This window comes from Schistocerca americana, chromosome 4, assembly GCF_021461395.2.
Source record: "Schistocerca americana isolate TAMUIC-IGC-003095 chromosome 4, iqSchAmer2.1, whole genome shotgun sequence".
Classification (NCBI taxonomy): Eukaryota; Metazoa; Arthropoda; class Insecta; order Orthoptera; family Acrididae; genus Schistocerca; species Schistocerca americana.
Window position 1 is genome coordinate 215,077,139 of NC_060122.1, and position 27,757 is coordinate 215,104,895.

Consider the following 27,757-nt stretch of genomic DNA (forward strand, 5'->3'; position numbering starts at 1 on the left):
TACCTCTTAGTAAATTAATACTGAAAGCTATTACATACTATAGTTTTATCTCTGATATGGTGATGTCTTTGACTGTATCGTTGACTTTTTGGCCTAGTTACATTCGTCGGTGTGTTACTAGCTCTCGATGTGGACCTGGTTCTTGACTAAGATTATCGTACACAGTTATTATTGGTATACATTTTTACGTCCTATGGTGGACTTAAAGGAGCAGATTACTATTGTTCAAATTATGGTTTAACTTTTATTCCGTTTACGGCAGTAGGTGAAATAGTATTTAACGTCATATCTCCCTGTTAACTATGTAATCTCTAATCGCAATTTATTCGTTTTAGGCAAAGCTTCATAATGGTCATTGACCGAAACCAGTGGCGAATTGCGCAAAATAAATGACAGCTGCAGATTTAACCATGAATTTTAACAATTTACAAGACTAAAGGGATGCAAGAAGAGGAAGAAAAATTTAAAATGTCTAACAACGCTTTGATTAATGGATGGTAAAATAATAGTTCACAATCTTTATGAAGTGTGCAACTTACGTGTCATAGAATATGGTCTGAGTATATTTTCATTCAGTCCATGCAGCAGCATGCCGAGCCGGCTGCTTACCTTGCGGACGAGCTCCCCCACCATTCCATCCCAGCCTCCCTCCACATCCGGGTTCTCCGCTCCGTATTGGCCGTCCTTCACTATCCTCAGCTCGTCTGCAACAGGACACCACCTGTAAGAGGCTCTCTGCACAACGTAAACAGTTTATACATGCCAATGATCTCTTTGAACCAACATGAGGTTCTCAGGTTTACAGGCAACTCGTACTTTACAACTTTTCAACACCTAACGCCATTTTAATCTTCCCACCGAGTGTTGTAATATTTGTCAAATTCAAGCATATCAAAGGAACAGGGAAGCCACTATCTCTGGCAGCATCACTAGGCGTTTCCGTCGTCCAGGTTTCCACCACTATATCCACAGCCAACCTATTCCTCTCACTAACAAAGTAACGACTAACCGCTGACAGAAAAGTAACATAGCATACACGCCCTCTTACCATTCATCATAACTGAGTAAAGCTACTTTCTCTCGTCTATGTTCTCTACTATTACCCTCACCTAAAGAACACTCAGCGACCCCATCCTAGCATATGCCTGTGTTCCCTGGATCTCCAGTTCTTCCAGGTAATACAAATCCCTTGAAATCCTAGACGAACAAGCACCGTACTGCACCTACAGTATCCGTATACCTTCCCCCAACTCCCGCTCTATTCCACATTTTCTTCGGGACACCTTCTAATCCTATATTAATCCGAAAACCCAGCGCCAGCACCAAATATCCCACCTACTCTTCATCATTCTCGGTAAGCTGCTGTGTTAGGGGTGACTGTATCCATACTCAACGCCCTATCCATCCTTTCCCGCCGGAACCCGTACCAATCCCCACTACCGAGCAATGAAATTCCTCCACAGATATACCCTTCTTCAAGCGCTAATCAAATGACTCTGAGCACTATGGGACTTAACATCTGAGGTCATCAGTCCCCTAAAACTTAGAACCACTTAAACCTAACTAACCTAAGGACATCACACACATCCATGCCCGAGGCAGGATTCGAACCTGCGACCGTAGCGGTCGCGCGGTTCCAGACTGAAGTGCCTAGAACCGCTCGGCCGCAAGGCCGGACTTCAAGCGCTAATCAACAACGCTCCACCTCAAGCCATTCATCCATTGCCCCTTTTTTCCCTCCTCTCCCTCACCAACTTAGTTGTTGCCCATAGTGCCAAAGGATTCCAAAAGAATGATGATTACTACAACAATACTATTATAACAAAGCAGCACGCTTCCATGTATAGTGATCCTTTTTTCTTCGAATAATTAAAGTTTCCACAAAAGTGTATATTTTTAAAATAGTTTTTTGATCTGTTTTATGTATTCGAAACATTTTTTAAGATGTTAAACGTTTATCTTCGCGAGGTTTTACCCGCAGCCTTCCATCTCTCCTAGGAAACTCAACTACCAAAAAAAAGTAAAACCAGATGCGTACACAGGCCATCATATATCTATCTGTCTCACTCCTATCACTTTCTGGTGAAGTGTCGAAACAGAAAATGGGTCGTTTTCAAACAAGTGACGCCTAACAGCGGTCAGCTCTCTTCCACCGCCATAGGGCGAGTCTGAGCGTAATCTGTCTCGGCTGCGACAGCTCGCAGCCTATTTCGGCCCGTAGCTCCCGTCAACCAGAGCCCACTTGGTGGCCACGGTCACTGTTATGGGGTATTGTTCGAACTTAGATGACTTTCATTATTATGCTGCCCCGCACAGCACCCTGATCGTACAAAATCGAGCATATTGCATTCCTCCTCGACTGAAGATTTCTCTGTCAGCCTAATGCGTATCTGGAGTGTTCCGCGTATCGCTACCTGGACGCAGCCTTGTACCCGCCCTATCACTGTGGAACTGAATGTCACTGTCACGTACTCTGTCAGCACCAAAACAACGCGGAGGGAGCTCCACAAGCAGGAAACCACTCATCAGTGATGCAACTTCTCGCAACCGGAGCCTTGAAACCAGGACTATGGAACAATTGAAGGTCATTTGGTCAGATGAGTCTTGTTGCACACTATTTCCAACTTCTGAACAGGTTTACATGCCAAGAGTGAAACATGGTGGGGGTACGGTAATGAATTGGGCTCCCATATCGTAGTGTTCAAAATGGTTCAAATGGCTCTGAGCACTATGGGACTCAACTGCTGAGGTCATTAGTCCCCTAGAACTTAGAACTAGTTAAACCTAACTAACCTAAGGACATCACAAACATCCATGGCCGAGGCAGGATTCGAACCTGCGACCGTAGCGGTCTTGCGGTTCCAGACTGCAGCGCCTTTAACCGCACGGCCACTTCGGCCGGCTTCGTAGTGTTCAGTGGGCTCCATGGGTACTGTACAAGGTCTCGTTGGGGCTAAGGATTATGTGACTATTTTAAGTGTTCAGGTCCGTCCCTTGGTGCAGTGTTCGTTCCGCAAGGCTGATCTGTGTTCCCAGACGACAGAGCCGCTGCTCACACAACTCGCACCGTCCAGGACTGGTTTTGTGAGCACGAGGACGAATTGCCGCATCTCCTCTGCCCGCCACACTCACCAAATATCAATATTATTGCGCCTGTATGGCCTACTTTGGAGAGAAGGTGCGCGATCGCCATCCACCTTCATCATCATCACATGCAATTGCTACTGTTTTTCAGGAAGAATGGTATACGTTTTAAATGTCAATTGTTCTCCTACGCCGTATTAGGAACGGTGATGTGTTTCCGCGTTTTTGTCCAACGCACGTAGTCGTAACATGATGTTTGATCAGAATCCTAGTGATCTTGGCTGTTGGTGGTGCCCCGTACGGTAGAGAAGCCGCTCGTTTGTTCCTTTGTCGTCTTCTTTCAGTGGAACACGTTGTTCGCATTGCCTTTTAATTTGTGTATCACTGGAGCCATTCCGACGCAAGACCTGTTTCAGGTGTTGCAGTACAGCCGGCAGCATGTGGCCGGGAGTTCTCGACACATGCTTCGCTAGGCACGTGTCAACCAATAGTAGACACCCGCCATTTCATATGGAGAATGATATTCGTCGACTTTTCGTGAATGACGAAATGAAAAGTTAAAAACTGCAGAGTGTAACACTAGTCTGCACTTCTGTGGCTGTCGAGCACACTTCACTGATGAATAAATTGCACTACGTATAAAGTATGTGACTAAAAGCCTATGTACTCGCTTCTGCTCGCTTACGGTATGAATACGGGGTGCCTAAGCGTACAGATTTGTGACCCCTCAACAGGTGTGCTTGCAGTCAGAATAACTGAAGCGAGAAATTGAATATATGTTGAATGTATGTAATATCTATTTAACGTGGCACCTGCTCTTAGATTGACGACTTCATTGAACTTTCAAAATCGGATACTGCGAGTGACCTGAATACATACATCTTAAGCATAATCGTTATTTGTGACGGTGATAGCTCGAACATCATTAATTGAAATCCGTTCCAGTTTCTTATGCCCTCTGTAACGGGAGTTGGATGAACAACTCCAAGGTTCTTTCAACTTAAATTCCGAGGGTCCATCCTATGTTGTCAACGAACATATTCCTTCCTACAATATATATCTGGTGAAAAGGTCAAGAAAGGGAAATGAAACATATTCGAAATGATACAGAAATTTACCAACAGTAGTCTTTCCTGGAAGTATCCGTGACTTGAACAGGAAAAGTGTGAATCACGAGTTAAGAAGTATCCTCCATCACATACTGAAAGTTGCTCTAGAAGTGTAAATATAGAAATACATGTGTAAACATATCAAGTAGTGTAAAAGATGTATAGAAAATGCAGCCTTTTGTACTGAGAAAGACGTTTGCATTATAAGCGAAACTTTTCGGAGGTTACCTGATGACGAGGAGCTCATTTGGTTTCGGGTTATTACTTTTTATATATGGTAAAAGCAGTGATCAAAGAAAAAGGTGTTAATTTCCTACATGAGCCATGTGTGGCTTGGGATCGCCCCTTATCTCATTTGACATCCTGTTTTTACTGTACTACCACCCCGTTATGTTAATTTCAATTACTGGTGTCACCGAGTTGCCGCCTTGCCTGCCCGTGAGCGACAGCAGCGGCGGTTATGGATATAAGCCCTGTCGTATTATCTCTGCTAACTGCTGTTATTTCCAGGTTGTCGTGTGTTCGGAGTTAGTTCGGATCTGCCAGTGGGTTGGAATGTGCCAGCAGTTAGTTCGGATCTGGCAGTGTTTGAGCTGGCATGCGGCACACGTTCAGTCGGGGCGTAGCAGCAGTGAGGTCCGAACCGCCATGACTCGCCCAACGGTTGCCGACACACATGACTGGAGCGGGGACTACTTTGGTTGGTCGTCGGTTGGTCGTCTTGCTGGACGACGTGTATTGGCTGGCGATCGCTTATTGGTAGGCTGTGTGTGCCGACACGTGATTCGTACCTGTTATTGTACAGTCACTGCCGTTAGTATTGTCTAGTTCTTCGTGCAAGTGTTCGTGAATTTTGTGTAGTTTGTGTGATTCTGACAAGTTATTTTAAATGTTGTCGGCGTATTGGCTCTGGGCAGTCGGTCGGTTGGTGTGGATCAGCCAGGAAGTCACCGCACGGCGCAATCGGCCGGGCCCGCTGGCGGTCTCTGTGCAGTGTCGGAGTGTGTGGGAGCTGTTCCCATTGCTACAGGGTTCGTGGCTCACCGACCCAGGACATCAAGGTTGAGTGGTGATTTAATTACCGAAGCCAGACTGTTCGCATTGTGCCGTTGGTTTTCATGGTTGGCTGTTGGGGGTCTTCCCGTGAGAAACAGTGAGTGTTTAAGTTGGCGAAAGTTTGGCCACAATCCGGTGGACTCTAACTCTATTTTGGTTATTTGAAGTCCAAGAGCACCAGCGAAATTTGCTGCCATGTGCCCGTTAGCGTTTCGGTTACCTGCCTTGGCTGCTGACGAAAAATTCAGGCAATGTCCTTTCGTCACCGTGTTTTCGCTGTCCAACACGTGTGTGTAGTTTTTAACCGCTTATGCATACTTGGTTGTGGGCAGCTACGCCTTTCACGGTTTGGCTTTGGAGTTCCCTGTGCATTGGTCAGGTGGAAAGCAAGTCGTCTTGTCGGTGGGTCCGTTGACTGTCTCTTGGCTGGGTTACCGGCGGATCGTACATTTCGGCTGACTACCTGTCTCCCCTAAGCGAACGTTAATATTTCAAGTGCAGACCGACCCGCGGAAATTTATGAGCGCCGCTAGCTGTACTGCCTTTTCTTATTGGTGTTTGATTGAGTATTTTAATGGCTTATAGACGATGGTTTGCATTTGTATACTTTTAGTTGGCTTTTAAATAATGGGCCTTCAGCCACTTTAAAATTGAAAGTTCCTTACTTGTCAAGTCTTGCATTGGTTGGGTCTTCAGCCTTATTTAAAATATTTTTTTAGATGAAGATTTGGGTCTTCTGCCTTTTGAAAGTTTATTGTCGTTGTGTTTTTCAACAATGGGCCTCCAACCGCTTTAAAATTTGAGTTACTTAGGTGTTAAATCTTAGATTGTTGGGGCCTTCAGCCTGTGTAAAATATTGTTTACAGATAAAGCTTTGGGTCTTCTGCCTACTAAAAATTATTTTAGTTGTTTTAAGCAATCGGCCTTCAGCCGTTTTTAAATTAAAGTTCTTGTCTTTCATGCGTGGGGCCTTCAGCGTAATTGAAGATAAGGCCTTCTACCTTGTCTTTTTTTTTAATTAATTTTGCATGCAGTATTACATCATCAGCCCTCTTTAAATTAAACTTGTTTGCTTTTCAAACGTTACATTTGTTGGGCCTTCAGCCAAGTTATAGAACTTACGTGAGGCCTTCTGCCTTCTAAATATTCTGTTTTGAGTCTGAATTTTTAGTTAATGACTTTCAGCCGTTTTTAAAATTTAAGTGGTTGTGCCCTTAAGGCATAACGTAGTGTGGCCTATTCAGCCGATAACTAAGTTCAAAAATTTTTGCTGTATTGTTTGGACAACTAAATAAAGTTATGCGTGTTTGAGTGTAACTGACAGCCCCCTTTTGACCCCTTTCCACAAGTCCAAGTACCTGTTCTGTCCTGCGGACCTAAGCATGGCGTTTCACTACATAGTGAGAAGAATTTGGATTCGAACCTTGCCTACGTCGGCACTGTAATATTGTGGTTGAAGAAAGTATTTCAGGATTTACCTCAAGTGATTGAGCGAAATTTTGAGGATAAGGTCATAGTTTATAGTAAATTTCTGTATTAGACTGCTGTAATGCCAGAGCAAAGGCGAACTGCACATTCGTCGAAACGCACGAATGTACTGGTATATCTGTTTTCCTACAAACCTGGCAGCAACTGCTTACCACAAATACACCCTTAACTGAGTTACAAATCCGAGAAAATCCGTCTCAAAAGTTGTATAACTGTAGCTCAAGGAGAAACAGTTCAGAAGCGACACTTACAATTGATGCCGAGCTTCTGGGCGATGAGGTCTGCCAGGTCCTTGCAGTATCCCTCAAAGCGGTCGTTGCCCGTCAGGTTCTCTCCTGGTTCCTCCGTCCGGATCATTACGTACGGCTCCTCCTGGAAACAACGCATACATCACTGTGGAATGCTTCAAGTCGCACGGCATCATGTGACTCCAAAACGAGAGGGCACTAAATGGAAGAACTGAGTTCCTAATAAACGTCTGGTCGTCTAGAAGATCCCTAAGGTTTCGCTTAATTACTTCAATTAAGTCCTGGGATACTTTCTTGAGTAACTCAAAGGCTAGTTCATATCCCTTCACCGCTTCCGCTGTATTTGACAATGTGGACCATCAAAATGTTCAAACGTGTGTGAAATCTTATTGGACTTAGCTGATAAGGTGACCCGTCCCTAAGCTTACACACTACTTAACCTACTAAGGACAAACACACACACCCATACCCAAGGGAGGACTCGAACCTCCGCCGGGACCATCCGAACAGTCCATGACTGCAGCACCTTAGACCGCTCGGCTAATCCCGCGCGGCTGTGGACCATCGCTCTATGCTCTAATGTTTTCGATGTCTCAGCTGCCGAGAATTCTTCAGGGTAGTATGGCCATGGCCCATGCAACTCTCTCACGTTTCGTCAGAAGCTACGTTGGACATCTTCGGAGGTGCTCCTGGTTGTGCTAAGTCGGCCGACTCACCACAACCAGGAGCACCTCCGAAGATGTCCAACGTAGCTTTGGACGAAACGGCAGGGATAGAAGAGTTCTATGGACCACGGCCATACAACCCGGAAGAGTTCTCGCCACCAGAAACATCCGGTCGTCAAATCAAATGGCTCTGAGCACTATGGGACTTAACTTCTGAGGTCATCAGTCCCCTAGAACTTAGAACTACTTAAACCTAACTAACCTAAGGACATCACACACCACCATGCCCGAGGCAGGATTCGAACCTGCGACCGTAGCGGTCGTGGGGTTCGAGACTGCAGCGCCTAGAACCGCTCGGCTACCCCGGCTGGCCCATCCGGTCGTGAAAGCCTTCACTGTATGGTTTTCAATGCCTCTCACAACGGAAAAATAGACATGAGGGGCATTTTAATTAGTTAATAAATTCCGGGAATATGGTGTCAACCATGTATGGCTTTACCTGTGGTTTCTAGATGGTTTTCTAATTTTAAAAGTGATCGCTTACCTCTGGGGTAAGAAGTGTGGGCACAACGTCCATTAACTACGAGAATGAAGCATCAAAATTACTGTAACACGTGTTTTTCGATAAACAGGGAGCTTTAGGTGCGTATGTCTGCTAAGAATTGAAAGTATAGTAGACAACTGGTTCTGTCTTTTTATGAAAAATCATTACGGGTAGCAAGATGTAATCCTGACATTGAAATAATCCAGAAAACAAGCTCCATTTGAGCCAGAATCTTGCTTCATCACTGCGACTGAAGAAGGGAATACACGCATGTATTCGAAGTCATTATGGGTTTATAGGGATTGTCACTCATGAATTCATAAACCAAGTTGTTTTCTCGGCGCACTGAATACCCGATGATGTTCCGGGATTGTAACGTCGCCATTCGTTATTATGCAAGATATTTCAAGTATACACCTGCTGTAGAAGACCTGTAGAAGGCATCTAGTTTCTCATTGTAGGACCAAATTTCTTATCGCGAATTTTTAGGTTGGAACCCTGGAAACGCCCTCAGACCAAATTCTTTTCAGGGGTAATGTTAATGATGCTGTCATAGTGTGTCACCATGAAAAGGACAAAATAATGGAGTTTTTGTAACATCTAAACTCCATTCATGATAGTATCCAAATCACAATGGAAACAGAAAAGACAGTTTTCCATTCTTGGACAGTCAGTTTAGAGGGAATTATGATAGCTCTCTAGGTTATTCAGTTCGCGCGCACAAATTTTAACTTATCTTAAACTATCACTGTCTCATGCTTTTTGGTATACAAATTACTCACAATTTTCGTAGACAACTTGCCCGTCCAAGAGCACGTTTCAGCTTAAATCGATTTCGTGCCTGGCAGATTAGCAAGGACTATCAGCTAAAAGACCAGCAATGGAATAAGGAGCATAGTGCACCAGTATGATTCACAGCTAGCTTTTCTTCCGTGTTTTGGCAACTTCTTAAGCAAGATATCCAGAATCCTCCGGGAATTTCAAGAAGCCGTTTTCCCGTTCACAGTCTAAGACTTCTTACATCTTTGATGAATCATCTGGTGTTGCGGAACATTGGAGTCCTTAAAATGACCTACGGTTGTGGTATGACTTCGATGATTAAAACTGAGGCTCCGTGGATGAGCATTGCGTGGAATATCAATGTTGCACTCCTTCTGCACCCCACTAACACAGCAATTGCGTAGCACTGTACATTACCGGAGGTTAAATGGACCATGACGAAACAACAGCTTTGGCTGCAGGAACGCCGTCTGGAGATTGTGGTGATACGCGTGGCTGTGGTTCTAGGTATCCGGGACAGCAGCTGTCAGCTGGCCAGTGCATCCATTGACTTCCACAATTTGGTCTAAGTGAATACTACACAACAGACCGACGGCAGTGGCAAACAGCTATAACAAGAGAGCTGAGGCTCGCAGCTCTGCCATCGAGGGCCTTGGCCATCGGCGGAGTGGTCGGTCTCGCAGTAACAATCTCGTCGAAACTGTGAAATACTAGCAGCTCACTAATACATGCTACGCCGTGGGTAGTAGATTTCTTCGACGAATGATAGTGAACGACGAGCAACAGTATTCCTGGAACATCAAAGAGCATCATTAATTTGCCGCTTAGACTGGCACAGTCATCGAGATTTACTGTCTTCAACAGCCTTCTCCAGCGCGAATTGTCCTCATAATGGCATCAGGACGACGCTCCGTGTCAGGCAGCATTGAATAGCAGGAGGATTTTGGCTAACAACAATATGACTTGTTTCGTACTTACTCAGTTCGGTGGGTCCGGTCCCGTGTAACATTTTCCTGTTACCTACAAATGAAAACCTTAAAACGGAAGCGTTTCCAGGATGCGGGGCAGATGAACCAAAGTACCAGTGAAAGCACTGCACAAAATTAATTCGGATGATTTTGAAACCTACTGGCCGGAGTGGCCGTGCGGTTCTAGGCACTACAGTCTGGAGCCGAGCGACCGCTAGGGTCGCAGGTTCGAATCCTGCCTCGGGCATGGATGTGTGTGCTGTCCTTTGGTTAGTTAGGTTTAAGTAGTTCTAAGTTCTAGGGGACTGATGACCTTAGAAGTTAAGTCCCATAGTGCTCAGAGCCATTTGAACCATTTTTTTGATTTTGAAACCTATTACAATCAATGGGTGGATTTTTTGGGTCATTTCATTAGGTCTGTTGGAGTTGGTTTTTGAAGCTCATACAATTCTGTAAACAGTGAGCTACAGCGATGAGGTAAAACATTGTGACTCTACTCACCACAGAACTGAATGTCACTTGGGGGGTGTTGCAGATACGTGATATGGTAAGGAAAATACAGCCTGAGGTGAAAAAAGTTGTGGGATAGTGATATATACACATACAGATGTCGCTAGTATAGCGTACACGGGGTAGAAAAGGGGAATACATGTGTACTGTGCCGAAGGTATCATCGCCACATGTCCGACGCCTCTGAATGCCGCTCGCAACCTTCCCGCGTCGGTACTACAGTGTGGCGCGACCGGCGACACACAGATGTCGCCCTCTGCCGACTGCCATGAGGACCATACGAGGAGGACGGTTGCAACCATGCAGCGAGACGGACTGCGTCAACCTGCTACACGACGTGATCGGGATCGTCGGATCGGTGACACCGTCGATAATACCGGTCGTTAACCTTTTTGAGTTAAAGTGAGCTGTGGTGATTGGAACGGTCGTCACCCAGGGGTCTGAATACCGGGCATGTTCTATGTGGATCAGCTGTGGCGTATATTTAACAAGGGGACCCTCCATACTGTTAACCACGGACTTTGATGAGTTTCAAATATGTTTTAGAGGCATTTACCCTGAGTACCTGGCTATCCGGCTTTTTAGCGACGGGCCTTGGTTTTTGGGAAAATCGATTTCGAAGTTCACTGCGTGCTTTCTATACCCGTAACAATACATACATCTCGAGCAAGTCAGCGTAGCGCAGCGGTAAAGGTTGACGGCTACCGCGCTGGATGTACAGTGTTCGAATCCTGCTCGTGTCCTTTTTTTTTTTTTTTTTTTTTAAAAAAAATCGAGCGCATTTTTGAATTTTATTTCAAGGAATATCAACAAACAGAGTAAGGTGTGCAAATTATAAAAATATATTCATTATAAATTTTTTCTGTCTCACAATATTACAAAATCTTATTTTTCATTGTCCACACAGCTTGATGTGCCAGAACAGTATTGTGGGTGATACTTATCATAGAAACAAACGAAGCACAAATTTTCGCAGCACCACGCGCATTTTACGAAAGCAACCGTCTTGCAGGCGCACGGTTTCTTCATGAGCGATACCGGTAAACACAATTGTTTTGCATTCAAAAAGATTTCTCTTTCATCCGCTAATTTCGATGCGAACCATGCGTATCTAATCATGCTTTCAAAATTAGGTGCGCTGAATTGATGAAGCATTAGCGTATGTAATTTTATCGAATCTTCGGTAGAAGCGATCTCTCTATTGTCTTTCATCAAGTCGGGAGCATTCTGAATAATTTTCGTGAAGATTTTCACCTGTCAGTAAAAATGAACATCGCAGGGTTGGCAATAAGGAGTGCATTTTGGTGGGAAACCTTCATTCAGGGTGCAGGTGCTCGCTTTATTTTCATCAGTGAATATCGTATAAAGTTAATTCGGTTTGCTCTCCCCACGTATCGATAATGTACAAACATTTTTTTTCTGTCCCGCGTAGGGAAGAATTGCAGAACGCAAAAATTGTTCGTACACCAGTTTCGTGAACTTCCCGCATTTCGTGCAGGACACAACTACATTTCTGTATATCCCAGTTAATTCGTCTACTCGTTTTTGAACGTTAGGATCAAATAAAAAAAAAAACATATTTGCAACAGGATTCGAACACGGTATCTCCAGCGAATTAGCCGTAGAACTTTACCACTGCGCTACGCTCACTTGCTCAGAATACATCTAATGTTATGGTATACGAAGCGCATAATGAACTTCAAAATCGATTTTCTCAAAAACCAAGGCCCGTCGCTAAAAAACCGGATACCTGGTACTCAGGGTAAGTGCCTCTACAACATATTTGAAGCGAATCAAAATCCGTGATTTACAGTATGGAGGGTTCCCTTGTAAGAGAACTCTGCAGGAAGGGGAGTCCGAAAACTTGTCATGTTACTCATATATTCAGATGGTTATTTTTGTGTCTCTTCCAGGGACAAATTCTGAAAGTTGTGTTTGTCTTTTGTAACTGTTTGAATCGAGCAAAGATAGACTAATGAGGAACTGCAGTAATTGTGATAGTATATAGTGTTATATTAATTTCTGGTTGTAAAGTTTTCTTTGCCAGGGTACCAAATTAAATTAAATTAAACATTACATTGTAAAGTTTTTTGACATATTGTTTTTAATCAATTATTTCGTGTTGTTTTTAAAAGTTTGGTTTTAAGAGTATAAGTGGATTTTAGTGGATGGTTAGTTGCAATAAAATTATGCTTAGAACTGTTGTATTACGCCTAATTCCTCATCCCCAGCCCTTCCACTTAACGCTCTGTACAGTACTCGGGTGATTCTGTGCGTAAACGTTTCCGTCGTGGTTATGGCACTACGACGGGATTTAACAGACTTTAACTGCGCTATGGTAGTTGGAGCTAGACGCACGGGGCATACCATATAGGAAATCTTGCAGTGAACACATGGTGTGTCGTGGGACGATCACTCTGATTTTAAAATAACTGAAAAGCCACGATCGTTTCAGTCGCTTATTAAATGACCGGTTTCAGCACTCTGAAGGTGCCATCATCAGATCTGTAACGTGGATTAACATTTATAAAACCATATGGACACCATGGCACATGGCAATCATTTTTTGTTGGTTGTGACAATGATTTTATAAGACGGTCTGCCTCATGTGCCATGATGTCTACATGGTTTCATAAATCCACGTTTCAGATCTGAAACCGGTCATCTAATAAACGATTAAAGTGATCGTGACTTTCCTATTATTTTAAATATAGGAAATCATTAGGGAATTCAATATTTCGTGATCCACAGTGTCAGTCCCAGGAACAAAAGATTTCAGGTGTTTTCTCTCACTACGGACAACGCAGTGGCCGATGGCCCTCCACTTAACGACCGAGAGCGTTGGCGTTTGTTTTCGGATCGAATTGACGAACCGATGTTTCCTAGCCTGTGACGATCTCCGACAAAAAACCTGTCAGGATCAGCCTCACAGCGCGCAATGCATTCCGCGCATATGATCCTTGGTTGCCCTATAGGGTCTTCCATTAGGCGGCGGGGTACCCAGCGGGCGCTGGTGGACGAGTGTCTGCACGTTCCATTATTTCAGGACTCACAGCTGCGTGAGGCCGGCCGGTATGCGGGAGAACGGACAGGCCAGCGCGACCGAGTTGCGATGATGACAGACACCTCACCCAACTACCCGCCGTCATTTTTCTCACTGCCAGGTCACTGTAGACAATCTACAACCGCCTATGAACATGCGGGATGCTCTGGTTTTCGACCAAAGAAACTCAATGACAGCTTTCTGCTTGGGATGTACCTCCGTTACAGAAGCCATTTTGAAGGCTGAATTAGTGCCGCCACCTATCAGAACTTAATGAAACTATAGGGACTGGAACGGAAATATTCCACAATTTTCCACAACAAATTCTGCATTTTTTCAACTGAAATTTGCCGAGAAAAAAATGTGTTCCAGTATTTATCAAAAGCCTCTCGTTACAGTCAAAAGTGTATTGGGGGTGTTTGTGATTTTGAAATACTCACCACTATGGTGGTCACGATGTACGTCTTGTTCTTCTTGCTATCCGAACTCGTTCTGAGCCTCATGTACTTGGCAGCTACAGGAGTCAGACCCAGTTCGTCGGACCATTCAGCTACCTGAAATATACCAATTTCACAGGTAAGTGGAGTGAGAAACTAAATCAAAAATCGATAGTTAAAATAAGAAACAGTATTCTTTGAAAATTATTAATTGTAGCCCTCCGTGAGCTAGACACGTCCTTCAGTAGAAGTCTTTACAACTTTCAGTTTAATAATCTGGTTAAAGCGTTGACTACGTCTTCATTTTCATCCCTCTGCAAAAGCCCTGTCTTGAGGAACTCAATGGAATTAAATTTTCTTTATGAAATTATTTTGTCAGAAACGACTTCTTCAATCCTGTTGTTGCTAAGTTTTATAATTCGATCGTTCCCTCTCTGAATTCTTGAAATATTTTGATCTCTTGGTCCTACTACACCATTCAAAAGATCGTCCAAATTCATATTTGATTCGGAAGGGTTATCTATGATCGAAATAGACAAGGCGACAGAAGTGATAACAGGTATCATAAAAACGATTTTTCAATTTTTGGGAACATCTGAATCAACAACATGATCTACGTAAAGTTTTGAAAGAATTCGTAAAGACGTAGACGGCGTGTTGGCTCCATCTATAGTAAAAGAGCTAGAATACGCGTTGTAAGCCGTGCTTTTCAACTCAGGATAAGAATCTTACAGGCCAATGGCACTTTACAGGAAACTTTTATGGTACTCACCTTAGCGATTGCGCTGTTGACTGTCATTTCGACTACTTGTAACGTGTAGTTACGGCGACGACCGTCGTCGTTAAACCGCACTTCACCAGTCAGACCCTCCAGCTCCACCTGCGAATACGACAATATCGATTTTTTCCCAGAGCAGTTATTTACTGTAAAAATAATTTCATTTCTACAGTGGATAAGAGATAGTGAAATTCTAATATAACTACTTCTAGTAAATTTTTTGCGTGGTCTCACCACGTTTTTATATACCCGTTAGGATGAAGGCTGACTTACTGACTTTGTATTTCCTCTAGAATATGAAGCCCGAACACAAAAATAAAGCTAATGTAGGCTTAAATCCTCCACCGGCAACTACTGTGGCGTTCATTTTTCTGATATGTCATCATCAACGCAGAATATATTTAGCAGCTATATAACGTAGCTCTTCTGATTGCAGTATCCGTTTCGTCTCCATCTAGTCGTGCGATTCACTTGGGCAAAATTTAGTGATACCGACCTGAGCTTGCTTCACTTTATGGGATTACGCCGAGAGGACCTTACGCTGTTACACACCTCTTTCCACTGGATCTTCTTTCTTTCTCGCTTTCACCAGTCATCCTCCGCGCGAATCTGCAGAAGGTCATGGTTTCCATCTCTTCACTTTTGCTTTGGTCTGTCTAGTGATCTTCTTCCACAGGGAGTAAACTCCATGGAGTTCAAAGTTCCAACTGTGTTTGTTCATCCTAGCGACAGGTCCAGCCCATACATGCGGTGTGGTTCTCATCACGTCTACAGTATTTGGCATATTGTAAATTTCAACCAGCTCACAATTACGTTTGACCCTCAATTTCGCTGTGACGTCATCTGTACCGGACCATAGATCTTCCTTAAGACTTTCAGCTCGGAAACGGAGGATTATTTGTGACTTTGTGACCCGGTAGTCAGGGAGAGGCAGGATAAGGCAACGATTGTAGATCGGGCCGTAATCAGCTACTGTTGGCTACCGTAAACATATACACTTTATTTGAGCAAATAATTTTCAAAAATCAATTCAAAAGAGTTTACAACAACGACAGCTGAAGGCCTTACTAAGAAAGAATTCAAAATTATTTGTCGCCTGACGGCCACAAGCAACTTCGGAATACTCAACAGCTGAAGGCCTGAATTACAAATAAGGAAGACAGTTACACGTTAAAACATTAAGGTAAATTTTAAACAATTATGACAACTTGACCAAGTAAGACGGAGTGATCCACAGACATTCCTCCCTGGATCGAATTGAGGAAGGTTACTACAGCTGTGTAAGTGGTGAGACTGGTAGCCAAGAGTAATATTCACCTAAGGAGGGCAACTCAAACTAGAGACGGTTTAAACGCCGATAAACCTTCTTAGCAAATTCACCTAACGCCAGATAACCAATACAACGATGGAATACTTCAGGCGAGAGCGAAATGACAGACAGCACTGCGCTTTCAGAAAGCGGTGTTTAAAACACCAAAAGGCAGAAGGAACCAAAATAGACAAGGAAAACAATTATCCATACCCCAGTCAAGGAAACTGTCAAATTACACGCCATGCCGGACAGCATCGGCAAGACGAGGAAAAGTACACTGTCGCAAATTACGCTAACCTCCAGGGCAGGTAAGTGGAGCGTTAGCGGCCACTAGGCAGTAAGATACCGCTGGTTGCACTTCACCAAATAATAACACTAAATTGAAACTAATATCAAGCAGTAGAAGGCGGCTAATAGCATCCGCCAAAATGACAGACTCCTCTTGCTGCAGTTGGTCTCACCGACCCTGGGAGCAGCAATACGCAAACAACAGAGAGATCTCAAACTGTGGAGGTTTAACTACTGGTTAAGGTTCACTCAACTTCAAACGTCCTGGATTCGGTCGTTAGCTACAGCCCCTCGATCCGACAGTGCCTGCACTCCGCCAGTGATCCCGGCCTGCCCACGTGATGCGGACCTCCTCGCTCCTCCGTCCGAAGCCGAACTGCCTGACGCACACGACGATCCGGAAATACAAGCGGTCGTACCAAAGTATTGGCTATCGATAACCGCTGCTGCTGCAGCTCGCGGACAATCAATACTAGCAAACTCAGTGACGCCATTAACACAAGAAGAAAACGAGACACCACTACCGTTATTACAAGACTCTATGATATGAACGGCAAGAACGTGAGCCGCACACGGCTCAAACTTCTTCTGGGACACTCCAAGTATCGTAAACATATAGCTCTATGGATCTGATGAACGTTTTGTGCGGCTGAAGAACTCAGGTTAAAGTACGAGAGATTTACACTTGAATCCTTGCTTTGATTTCTGCCTCACACGATTCATCCGCTGTAAAGTTTACTCCCAGATATTTAACATTATGGACTCTCATATAGGATCGGGTTTTATTGGAGTGGGTTCCTTGAATGGGTATGTGTCCTGTTCACCGTAAGGTACACGGTCTTCGATTCAGTCACAAGGACACTCCCGCCTCCACGTTGTGGCCTGTGACCAAATTACTTCGACACCCTATTTAATGCAGAATTGAGAACTAAATGTCACGAGAAGCGGACGCAGGGTGGAAGTCACTAGAGAAGCAGTGAAAGCAGAATAGGTTGGCCAGAAGAGCTCACTGACTTTGATCGTGGACTGGTAATTGGATTTGACCAGTGTAACAAATCTGACCAGGTCAACTGCCCAGGTCAACTGCCGGTGACGTGATTGTGAAGCGGAAACCTAAGGAACAACGACAGCTAAACCAAGACCCGGTAGACGTGATGTACTGAAGGACGGCAACCGTCGAGCATTGGTGAGGGTGGTTGTGAAAATCAGCATGACATCAGCAGAAGCTATCACTTGTGAGCTCCAGAGTGCTAACAGTAATCTAGCTAGAGCAGTGACTGTCTGTGGGGAATTAAAGGGAATGGTATAATAGTCGAGCAGCCCCTCATACACCATGGCCTGGCCACATGATCAGTCGTAGAAGCTGATGGTAGAGCTCGCGTGTGGCGCAGACCTCACGAAGCGGCGGACCCAACTTGACAACAAAGCACTGGTAAAGCTGATGGTGACTCCATAAGGGTGCCGGCTATGTTTACATTGAATGTACTGTGTCTTCCAGCCAAACAAAACCGATCATTCGATTGGAAATGGTTACCTTCGGCTACTCGGAGACTGTCTGCAGCCAATCATGGACTTCCTATTCCCAAACTACGTTGGAATTTTTGTGGATGACAGTGCGCCATGTCAGCGGTCCACCATTATTCACGGTTATTTTGAAGACCATTCGTAACAATTAGTGAATGATTTGGCCACCAGAATCGTTCAACATGAATGCCACCGAACATAAACAAGAGGTCAGTTCGTGCAAAACTTCGTGCATCGACACTTTTGCAGTAATGGACAGCTATAGAGGTAGCATAGCTCACTATTTCTGCAAGGTCTGCCAACGAATTTTTGAGTTGATATCATTCCAAGTTACTGCCCTACACCTGCAAATAGGACGTTCGAGAAGATATGAAGAAGTGTAGTGGCACCACCGTTTAGAATAGGGAAAGTTAGTTTGGTGCAATATTCTGGGTACAAGTTACAGCCAGGTGCGGGCCGGATCGCAGTGAGTTACTCATACCGACAGTTTCGAAGTATAATAGAGGCCACAGCGCCGTCAAATTGCTGAAAGAGTATACGTAGCGGTTTTGCATGTCGCAAATCACAGGCAGAAGTGGCCCGCTGGCCAACTTAGCATGTTATGAGTACATGACGCAAAGCGGCTCATATGGCAAAACAGAGGTGCACAGCCACATATAAATAGGTGCGGATTTGCAACGAGATTCATTCAAGTGTGGCAGCTCTCCTGGACAGCAGGGCCTGTCACACCACCATCTACATACAGCAACAGATGGGGCGCCAGCGTTCCAAGCCATGGCGGGTCGCTCGTTAGACCCTCTCAGGCCGACGTCGGGTCCATAGCCAGCCAGCGGAGGGCCACTCCATGGCTTACTACCGTGCGAAGTCGTCCTGGTTTGCAACACACACCGGAGGCATCCCAAGGCGAGGGCCGCAGATTCAGACACCGGATAGTGTGCGCTTGTTGTCACCACGATTTCAGCCAGATCAGCGAGAAGCACGCAGCTGGCCGCCTGCAGCTCACACCGAGCAGCGCTGAGTCGGCAGGAATGCAGACCGCTGAGCCAGCTGCCGGCATCCTGATGACGACGCAACTCCACTGGTGTACAAGGCCAATACACAGTGCATGCACAGGTCACTGAGGTAGCAATTCCGTGTGAAGCCATTTCTCAGACAGTGAAGCGGTGTCCTCAACGCTGTGGGACCCAGTGACGCAGATCGAGAGGAACGGGCGCACTGTAGTTGGAAACAATAAATCACTTAAAAAGCTCGGACGAGTCTTACTACAGTGCCTTCTAACTCTTCGCACTACATTTGGTCATCCTACAGAGGTATCCGACGACTTTTGTCACCTTTGTTTATATTCCAGCACCGTGGACTGCAAACGCACACGTGCTCTAGGGGTAGCGTCTTTGATCAGTAATCAAAACGTTCTCGGGTCTGGGTTCGAAACCCATCACCGCTTAAAATTTCAGTTAATAATGAGCATTCATGATCGATGATTTCAGGCATAAGAAGTTGCCCTCATTCTGCTAACGGCGTTGTCAAAGAGGGTTCAAGAGGGCACAGAGGTTCTGGGAACTCTCTTGTCCTCGGGGTGGGAAAATGACCCTAAAGGCGGAAAAATTAGCAGTGATCAATGGCATGCGCATGCAGAAGGCAACGAAAACTACTGCATTAAAGACACATAAAGTGTATCTACAAACATGCAGCCGATAATTGAAAAAGTGCCATGAGGGTATTTCCATTGGCAAAAGATTCCAAATAGTCCCCATTTGGATATGCGGGAGGTGACTGCTAAAGGGCAGGTGGCCATGAGAAAAAGACAGAGTAACCAATTCTGGGGGTGGAATGTAAGAAGCTTGAACGTGTTACGGAAGCTAGAAAATCCGAAAAGAGAGATGCAGCGGCTTAGTCTAGATATAACAGGTGTCAGTGAAGTGAAATGGAAGGCAGAAAAGGATTTCTTGTCAGATGAGTGTAGGATAATATCAACAGCAGCAGAAAATTCTGTAACAGGAGTAGGATTCGTCATTAATAGAAAGGTAGGGCAGAGAGTGTGTTACTGTGAACGGTTCTGTGACGGGATTGCTCTTGTAAGAATCGAAAGCAAACCAAGACTGACAACGATAGTTCAGGTATACATTCCGATGTCGCAAGCTGAAGAGGAAGAGATAGAGGAAGTATATGAGGATATTAAAAGGGTAATATTGTATGTACAGGGAAATCAAAATCCGCTAGTCATCGGGAACTGGAATGCAGTTGTGGGGGAAGGAATAGAAGAAAAGATTACAGGATAGTATGGGCTTGGGACAAGGAGTGAGAGAGGGCAAAGACTAATTGAGTTCTGTAATAAATTTCAGCTACTAACAGCTAATACTCTGTTCTAGAATCGCAAGAGGAGAATGTATATATGTAAAAGGCCGTGAAGTACCAAAAGATTTCAATCAGATTACATGATTGTCTGACACAGGTTCCGATATCAGATACTGGATTGTAAAGCATATACAGGAGCAGATATAGACTGAGATCACAATGCAGTCCGGCGACGTACTATCTGACTTCCGGAAAAATATCATTCACACAATTCCGAAGATAACAACAGCAGGCAAGTGCGAAAATTGTCGCACAACTAGCTTAAGAGCTCAGGCATCAAAGTTACTGACAAAAATAATACACAGAAGGATGGAAAACAAAATTTGAGATGTGTTAGATGACGATCAGTTTGGCTTTAGGATAGGTAAAGGAACAAGAGAGGCAATTCTGACGTTGCGTTTGATAATGGAAGCAAGACTAAAATGAATCAAGACACCTTCATAGGATTTGTCGCTCTGCAAAAAGCATTCGACTGTGTAAAATGGTGCAAGATGTTCGAGATTCTGAGAAAAATAGGGGTAATCTATAGGGAGTGACGGATAATATACAATATGTACAAGAGCCAAGAAGGAACAATAAGGGCTAAGACAGGGACGTAATCCTTCACCCTTACTGTTCAATCTATATATCGAAGAAGCACTGATGGAAATAAAAGAATGGTTGAGGAATGAAATTCAAATTCAAGGTGAAAGGATATAAATGATATGATTCGCTGATCACATTGCTATCCTGAGGGAAAGTGAAGAAAAATTAAATGGTTTGTGGAATAGAATTAACAGTCTAATTGAGAGTAAATCGAAGGAAGACGAGCAATGAGAAGTACCAGAAATGAGAACAGCGTACAATTTAACATCAGGATTGATGGTCACGAAGTAGATGTAGTTAAGTAGTGCTACTGCCTTAGCAGCACGATAACCAATGACGGGCAGAGCAAGGAAGATATCAAAAGCAGACTAGCAATGGCGAACAGGGCAGTCCTCACCAAAAGAAGTCTACTAGTATCAGGCATAGGCCTTCATTTGAGGAAGAAGTTTTGGAGAATGCAAGTTTAGAGCACAGCATTGTGTGTAGTGAAACGTAGACTGTGGGAAAACCGGAACAGAAGAGAATTGAAGCATTTGAGATGTGGTGCTACAGACGAATGTTGGCGGACCGCATCAAACCAGTCACAACACTGATGGCTCAAAAAAAAAAAAAAAAAAAAAAAAAAAAAAAAAAAAAAAAAAAAAAAAAAAAAAAAAAAAAAAAAAAAAGGTCTGCTGTGTACAGAAGAGGAAGTGTTTGGGGAAGATGATTGTTTGCATCACCATGCCAGAGGACCCTGTAATAAACCAGAACCTGCGAGAGGTCGGATTTTGAACAGTTACATTATTGATATGGTCTGACACACCCAGAATACCGACCTCACCCAGATGGAAAACCTTTTTTATGAGTTAGAACTATGCAAATATTTACTTGAAGAACAAATCCCCCCTCAGTGGTTTTCAGACTGATTTATTATCTAATTTGATTGTATTAATTTTATTAAATGACCGAATTCGATTCAACATGAACCATTCTCAGATCTGAATGTATCGCTTACATGAGTAACCCGTCCAACTATCAGAAAATTTATGTGCTACGTCGCGTATTATTAAGAGATTGTTCATGTTGAACCGATATCGATCAATTAAAACGTTAACGGCAACAAGACGGACAATCGACCAGTATAAATTATTAAGACGATTCACTCCAGCCCCAGCGTCCAATGTTACTACATCCTCTTGTTTCGGCCTTTGAGGAAGAATGGGATCTCATTCCTCCTCAGATTTTCAGACACCTCATTGAATTTGGATAAGGCAAGTCGTCATAAAGGGCGACTGACAGATCCCACTTTAATGCCCACAAGTAAGTGTCCGGACACTACTGATCATGTAGTGTATATCTTAATTTTAGGTTCGTGTCATTACGTGTAATTAATCTCATCAGGTGGACAAGCACTTCAGATACAATATGTACCTTCACGTTGAAAACCATATGATGGAGATAAAAGAAAATTTTAGAATAGCATTTAAAGATCAAGAGGAATAGGTAGCAGCGCTAAGGATAATTGAAACAAGGATCTTCTGACTGTATGTAAGAAGATTAAAAGATCTGTGATAGAGAATAGACACGCGGCTTGATAAAGAATTTGGGTTAAAGGTGGTGATGGTTGTGTGTCCTACAGATGAAAAAATATAAATAATAAATAAAAAGAAAAGGAGTGATGGGAGATGTTCAGAATAAAGACCAAGGTGATGCAGTACGGACATGAATATCAACATATAGCTAGGAAAGACTTGGTCGTGGAATAGGTAAGCGTTGGAAGAATTATTGTATCTAGAAAGAAGCAGAGAAGTCATAGCTAGAAAGACGTCAGCAGCAGACTGGGTCAGATGTGAGACACATATGGAATGTGTTTGCATTTAACTGCTTTGACAAATCGAATGTAGTAACGCAACAGTTAAAGCAGTAGCCTCGTGTTCGAGAGAATCAGGTCAAAACTTTGTCCTATTTTACATGTAGAGTCTGGAGAATGATGGGGAGGCTACTAGTCAAAATATGAGGTGAATCAAACAATTCTATCCCATCGCGTTCGCGTTAGCTGTTCGAACACACACACACTATTGCATGAAAAAATGTAACAACAGAAAAACGTTCCATTATGATGATCATCATTTACAAATGTCTCTTGCAGAAACTACTGGATACATTGCAAGTCTTCAGCTACTCTTTATTTTTCTTTTTCATTCAAATGGCCATTCCTGGTGCCACTTTGACCACTGATCTCGGCGTCAGAGGCGCAATGTAGCAGGCTACGTCCCTGCATAACAAATCTTTCAGACTTTTCGAGGAATATCTATTAAAACAAGCGTATCAGGATGCGATCACAAGTCTTCCACATTCCTGCGAGCTAATTGGACTTTTCGAGGAATATCTATTAAAACAAGCATATCAGGATGCGATCACAAGTCTTCCACATTCCTGCGAGCTAATTGGAAAGAACACCATTGATTATGTGAAGAAGACTATGAAAGCAGCATGAAAGGTTATCGGAGTATGAGATGGTCATAAGGGACCTTCTTGGAAATTTGTGAGTTATCTTTCATAATGTTCCTTCAAGAAAAGAAGACAAATAGACTGAATTACCTTATCGTTGAATGGCGCTGAAGCTCTAGCAGCTAAAGGTAAATCTGTATCTACTTACCGCGATGGGCCAATCAGTATCACCCGTCATTCGCATGAATTTTCAGGGACGTAGGGTCAGCATTCAGCTCACTCGGTCTTTGACAGCTTCCCAGACCGTAGTGCCGGTACTTCTGACTCGAACAGTCCCTTAACTGGGATCAAAAAGCTGAGTTCACTCTGTTCTCCTTCTCCCCCAAAGGAATAACCACTCGCAGTACCAGGATCTAACCCGGGTGCCCGAATAACGGTGAGACATGCTGACCTCTGACCTATGGGGGTGGCCAAAGATTTCTAGACTGCTAAGAAGTGAAGGTCCCCCAAAACGTCCAAGCCACTAGAGAATACCAAAGAAGGCAAAATTGTATGGGAGTAAAGGGCTCATTCTGCAGCTCCCTCTGGTACCATGCACGTTTTTCTTTGCCGTCATGAAACATGTCCTATCATCCGGTCCCTTCTCCTTTTTAGTGTCTTCCATAACTTACTTTTTCACCGATTCCGCGAAGGACCTCCTCGTTCATTGTCACATGAGCCCACCTAATTTTCAGTACCCTTCTGTATTATCACACCTCAAGAGCTTCAGTACTACACATTTCGAGATTTCCCTAAGATTCACTGCCAAACAAACGTACATTCTTAAAAATTTCTCAAATTAAGGCCTATGTTTAATACTAAAAGACTTCTTTGGGCGGGATATGCTCTCGTTTCTCGTGCTAGTCTGCCTTTTATGTGTTTGCTTCGTCCGCCAAGAGTTATTTTGCTTTAAAAGAAGCAGAATTGCTTATAGTTCCCTGGTTCGTGGAAACCAATTGTGATGTCAGCTTAATCGCTAATTGAAATTCGGCTTCTTCTCATTTCGTCCGATTGCCTTTGGTTCAGTCTTAGTCCTTATTATGTTTCTTCGATGAACAAATTGTACATTATGGGCGAGAGGTTGCATACTTGTCTTACACCCGTCTTAATCACTCCGAGAACTTCTCTCGTTCTTAGTCTTTCATTCTTATTTTTCTCTCTTGGTTCTTTTGCATATCGTATAACTTCCGTTTATCAGAATTTCGAGCATCCTCCACCATTTTACATAGCACTACGCTTCGTCTAGGACAAGCAGTCCTATGAACGTTTCTCGTCTTCAACCCATTATCAAGCGCAACGTCAAGTCTCCCTCTCTTGCGTCTTTACCTTTTCTAAAGCGAACTAATCGATATCTAACAAGAACCTCATTTTATTTCAGTTCTGCAGCTCTTGGCACAAACTAAGGTGCTTCAGCTGGAAAGCTGATTTTGAAATAATTCTATTTATTTGCCCTAACTATATTCTGGTTTGTACAGGTCACATTTTTCTGAAAGTCTGAGATTATGGCGGTAAGTCTCCCGTCTCATACATTCTACGAGGGCTATTCGGAAAGTAAGGAACGATAGGTCTCGAAATGGAAACCACAGTGAAAATCAAAACTTTTATTTTGGATCAGTTAGCTACAACTTCCAGCTACTTATCTCCATAGTCGCCGATGCGACTTAACGCGTTTTTCGTAGCGTTGTACCAACTTCCCAAAAGCCTCGTTATATAGGGCAACCGCCAGCGCTTTCCGCCAATTCTCTACGCTGGCCTACAGCTCGTTGTCTGTGCCAAAATGTTGTCTTCATAGCCAGAGGTTCATGTGAGTGGAGATGAAACTCAGAGGGAGACAATTACGGGTTGTATTGCGGGTAATTAAACATTTCCAATTGTCCCTGCACAATGCGTCTGAGAATTGACTTGAAGAAGAAAAGGTAAGACAGTTACGTAATGTTGGCTGCATAGCTTCAGGAGAAATTTCTCACCAGGCGCTCGTACTTAGCGGGAGACACTATTGTTCTAGGTATCTATATTATATCCCTCTGTGCTCAGAACCAAAAAGAAAGACGTATTGCGATCGACGGGCATACTAAGGACACTTCCCAACACACCTGTGCAAAACTTCATCGTATTTTCATTGTGTCCCATTTCGCGACCGATCATTCCTTACTTTCTGACGAAACCTCGTACGTACCAACAAGAATAGTTGTTTGGTTTCCACCCCCCGCATTGGTTTATAAATTATAAAGCGGTCACTTCTGCCTTATATGATCGCAGATTATCCCATGCTGTGTTGTCCTACTACGCTAATACTAGGTCTGCCATGTCCTCCATACAGACTCTCATTTCTTCTTCTATCATGTCGTCAGACGAGTTCTTGCCCTCACACAGAAAATCATTCTTCAGTATTTCAGTATCCCACTTCTTTCCACACTGATTATTCCGTACCATTCTCTTAAATTTCCTGCTATTCTTCATCGTTGCTAAATTGCGATCAATCTGTATCTGCCCCTGGATAAAGCTTAGAATGCTATACCTGATTTCGAAATTTCTGCCAGACTCATTCCGTTTCTCAGGACCTTTTACAAGTATCCGTCCTCCTCTAGTGACTTTAACGGTATTTTCGCTATTACTGACTTAAACCTGTCGCAGAAGTCAGTCATTCTCCTCTCTCATTCCTGCTATTGAGCCCAGATTCTTAATAAATCGGTCTTTTGTTCCTTCACCTGTTACCGCATTCCAGTCAACCATAATTACAACATTATTTTATCCCATTACATACTCCCCGTTTAACACCCTCACACACTTTCTGTTTCTCTTCACATTGTTGCGAGATACGTTTATTGGTGGTGTTCTGCTATCAATGCTGATTAGAATATATCTACCACTTAACTGTTCATAGCAGCTATCTCTGCAATAAGATCTAATTCATAAAGAATCCTGCTACAGTTGTCCCATTTGCTACAATTGTTGTTATTGGGCTATAATCCTCTAACTATAAATCCTTGTCTTCTCTCCATTTCACTGCATTGATCCAAATACACACAGACTGTACCTTTCCATTTCCCTTTCCAGATTTTCTAGATCCTCTACTCCGCAATATCCTTTCTTCCAGGAGTGCTAGTTCTGCAAGTTTCGCAGGAGAGCTTCTGTGAGGTTTGGAAGGTAGGAGACGAGATACTGGCAGAAGTAAAGCTGTGAGGACGGGTCTTCTGTACTACATGGGTAGCTCAGACTGTTTTCGACCCCTGTCCCCTGAGCACCCACCAGTCCAGTAGCCTTAAAAAGAAGTCTAAAGCAAAGAGATCGATTCTCGGTCAGGTAAATATTCTGAATTTTTCAGGAAGTTTCATACCAGCGCACACTCCGCTGCAGAGTGAAAATCTCATTCTTTTTTTAAATTTGCTGCGCCGTGTGAGATACTAACAAGATAAATTGACGGAGGACATGGAAAATTTCCATGCAAGGGTAGTTTATTTTACATTATCACGAAATAGTGGAGAGACCGTCACGGTTATGATATGCGAATGGAAATGACAATCATTAACACAAAGAATTTTTCGTTGCGATGAGATATTTTCACGAAATTAGAGTTACCAACTTTCACTTCTGAAGGCAAAACATTTCGTTCACTACCGACTACGCAGGGAGAAATATCGTGATATACAGCATAAGAGTTCTAACAGGAAGATTTGGATGTTTATTTTTTCTGTGCTGTTCGAAAGTGGAACGATAAAGAGACTGAAAATGATTGCATTTTTCCTTTGCCAAACAAGTGTGTATTACAGAGTAATCATGTACGTATAGATGACGGTACAGCAATTATTAACAGAAATGTAGCTAACACTCTAACCGAAGCAACACAATCCGCAGTCCGTACAAGTGAACTTGAATGTAAGACTCGCTGTGGATACAGGCAGACGTTTGAGCCGCCGCAGTCAACGGCAGAGGTAACATTTCCTATCACCTGGTAAAGCTTAGCTGAAAACCATTACCGTTCTATCTGGTGCCCTCCTCGCAATTGCAGAAAACATTTTCCATAAGCTGCAGGAACGCAATGCACAAACACGAGTCCATCTCAAACGTCAAAATAATGAACCATGGAGACTCGCCCGTAACAAATAATGGGTCATTAATACAACTAAGCCCAGGTATAGTTATCAAAACGCTCTGCATTTGACATTGTGCACAGTGAGGTAAGTTCTCGGAAGGCAGCCCGATCGAGGAAAATGTTTGAACTGATTTTATCTCCCATTCAGACGCAAAGAATTCCAACGAAGCACCTTTGTTTCCTGTGTCTTATCGGTGCAGGGTGAAGGCATTTTGCGTCCACCTGACGTGAAGCCAACTGGGATGAGCGATTCTTCCACAAATTCTTACACAATATGCAAGAAATGAGCTTATCGGGCACTTTTTGAAGTGCTGTTGAGAATAGGAAGTTTAGAGTCGTCTTTCTGAAATTCGAGTACGAGAAGATTGCGCATTGGTGTCCTAAACAGGAGAAAGAGTCATGTAGGTTTGCGACCACA

General features: G+C 43.6%; 1 protein-coding gene across 1 annotated transcript in view; it reads right to left on the reverse strand.

Annotated features, from left to right (window-relative positions):
- The window catches only part of LOC124612850 (glutamate receptor 1-like), a 502,148-nt gene that overhangs the window by 63,118 nt on the left and 411,273 nt on the right, over positions 1-27,757 (reverse strand). The window contains exons 9-12 of the mRNA XM_047141279.1: positions 14,705-14,812; positions 13,936-14,049; positions 6,989-7,109; positions 610-704 (exon numbers count right to left, since the gene is read on the reverse strand). Of these exons, the coding sequence (XP_046997235.1) occupies positions 610-704; positions 6,989-7,109; positions 13,936-14,049; positions 14,705-14,812 (438 nt within the window). The remainder of the gene's footprint in view (positions 1-609; positions 705-6,988; positions 7,110-13,935; positions 14,050-14,704; positions 14,813-27,757) is intronic.